General features: G+C 52.6%; 1 protein-coding gene across 1 annotated transcript; it reads left to right on the top strand.

Annotated features, from left to right (window-relative positions):
* Positions 1 to 52: 52 nt before the first annotated feature.
* On the top strand, positions 53 to 454 carry LOC106512766 (thyroid hormone receptor alpha; the record flags this gene model as incomplete). The annotated part of the gene is given in 1 exon segment (XM_014001310.1): positions 53 to 454. A coding segment is annotated over 1 exon segment (217 nt), but the record flags the coding sequence as incomplete, so codon positions are not given.
* Between the last annotated feature and the right edge of the window lie 16 nt (positions 455 to 470).

The following is a 470-nucleotide window of genomic DNA, read 5'->3' as shown; positions in this document are numbered from 1 at the left end:
TAAGGTTCTTCTACGCATTAAAAAAGTAGTTAAACAACTGAGTGGCGCACTACTGCTTCTAGTGGTGAGAAAGTGTATTGCACCTTGTTCAAAATCAATGCAGTCGGCCGCGGCCCATGGGTTAAGAATCTCTGCACTAAATAACTTTTTCTTCAGCTCATATAAAGAGGATTTTTACATTTGTGTCCCCCCCAGCTGCCTTGTGAAGACCAGATCATCCTGTTAAAGGGCTGCTGCATGGAGATCATGTCGCTGCGAGCCGCCATCCGCTACGATCCCGAGAGCGAGACGCTGACGCTGAACGGGGAGATGGCCGTGAAGCGGGAGCAGCTGAAGAACGGCGGGCTGGGTGTGGTGTCGGACGCCATCTTCGACCTGGGCAAAAGCCTGGCGCAGTTCAACCTGGACGACACGGAAGTGGCGCTGCTGCAGGCCGTGCTCCTCATGAGCTCAGGTCAGTTGAAAAGAAA

The sequence above is a fragment of the Austrofundulus limnaeus genome, unplaced genomic scaffold (genome assembly GCF_001266775.1).
Source record: "Austrofundulus limnaeus strain Quisiro unplaced genomic scaffold, Austrofundulus_limnaeus-1.0 Scaffold12786, whole genome shotgun sequence".
Taxonomy (NCBI): domain Eukaryota; kingdom Metazoa; phylum Chordata; class Actinopteri; order Cyprinodontiformes; family Rivulidae; genus Austrofundulus; species Austrofundulus limnaeus.
This window is presented reverse-complemented; position numbering and strand designations above follow the sequence as displayed.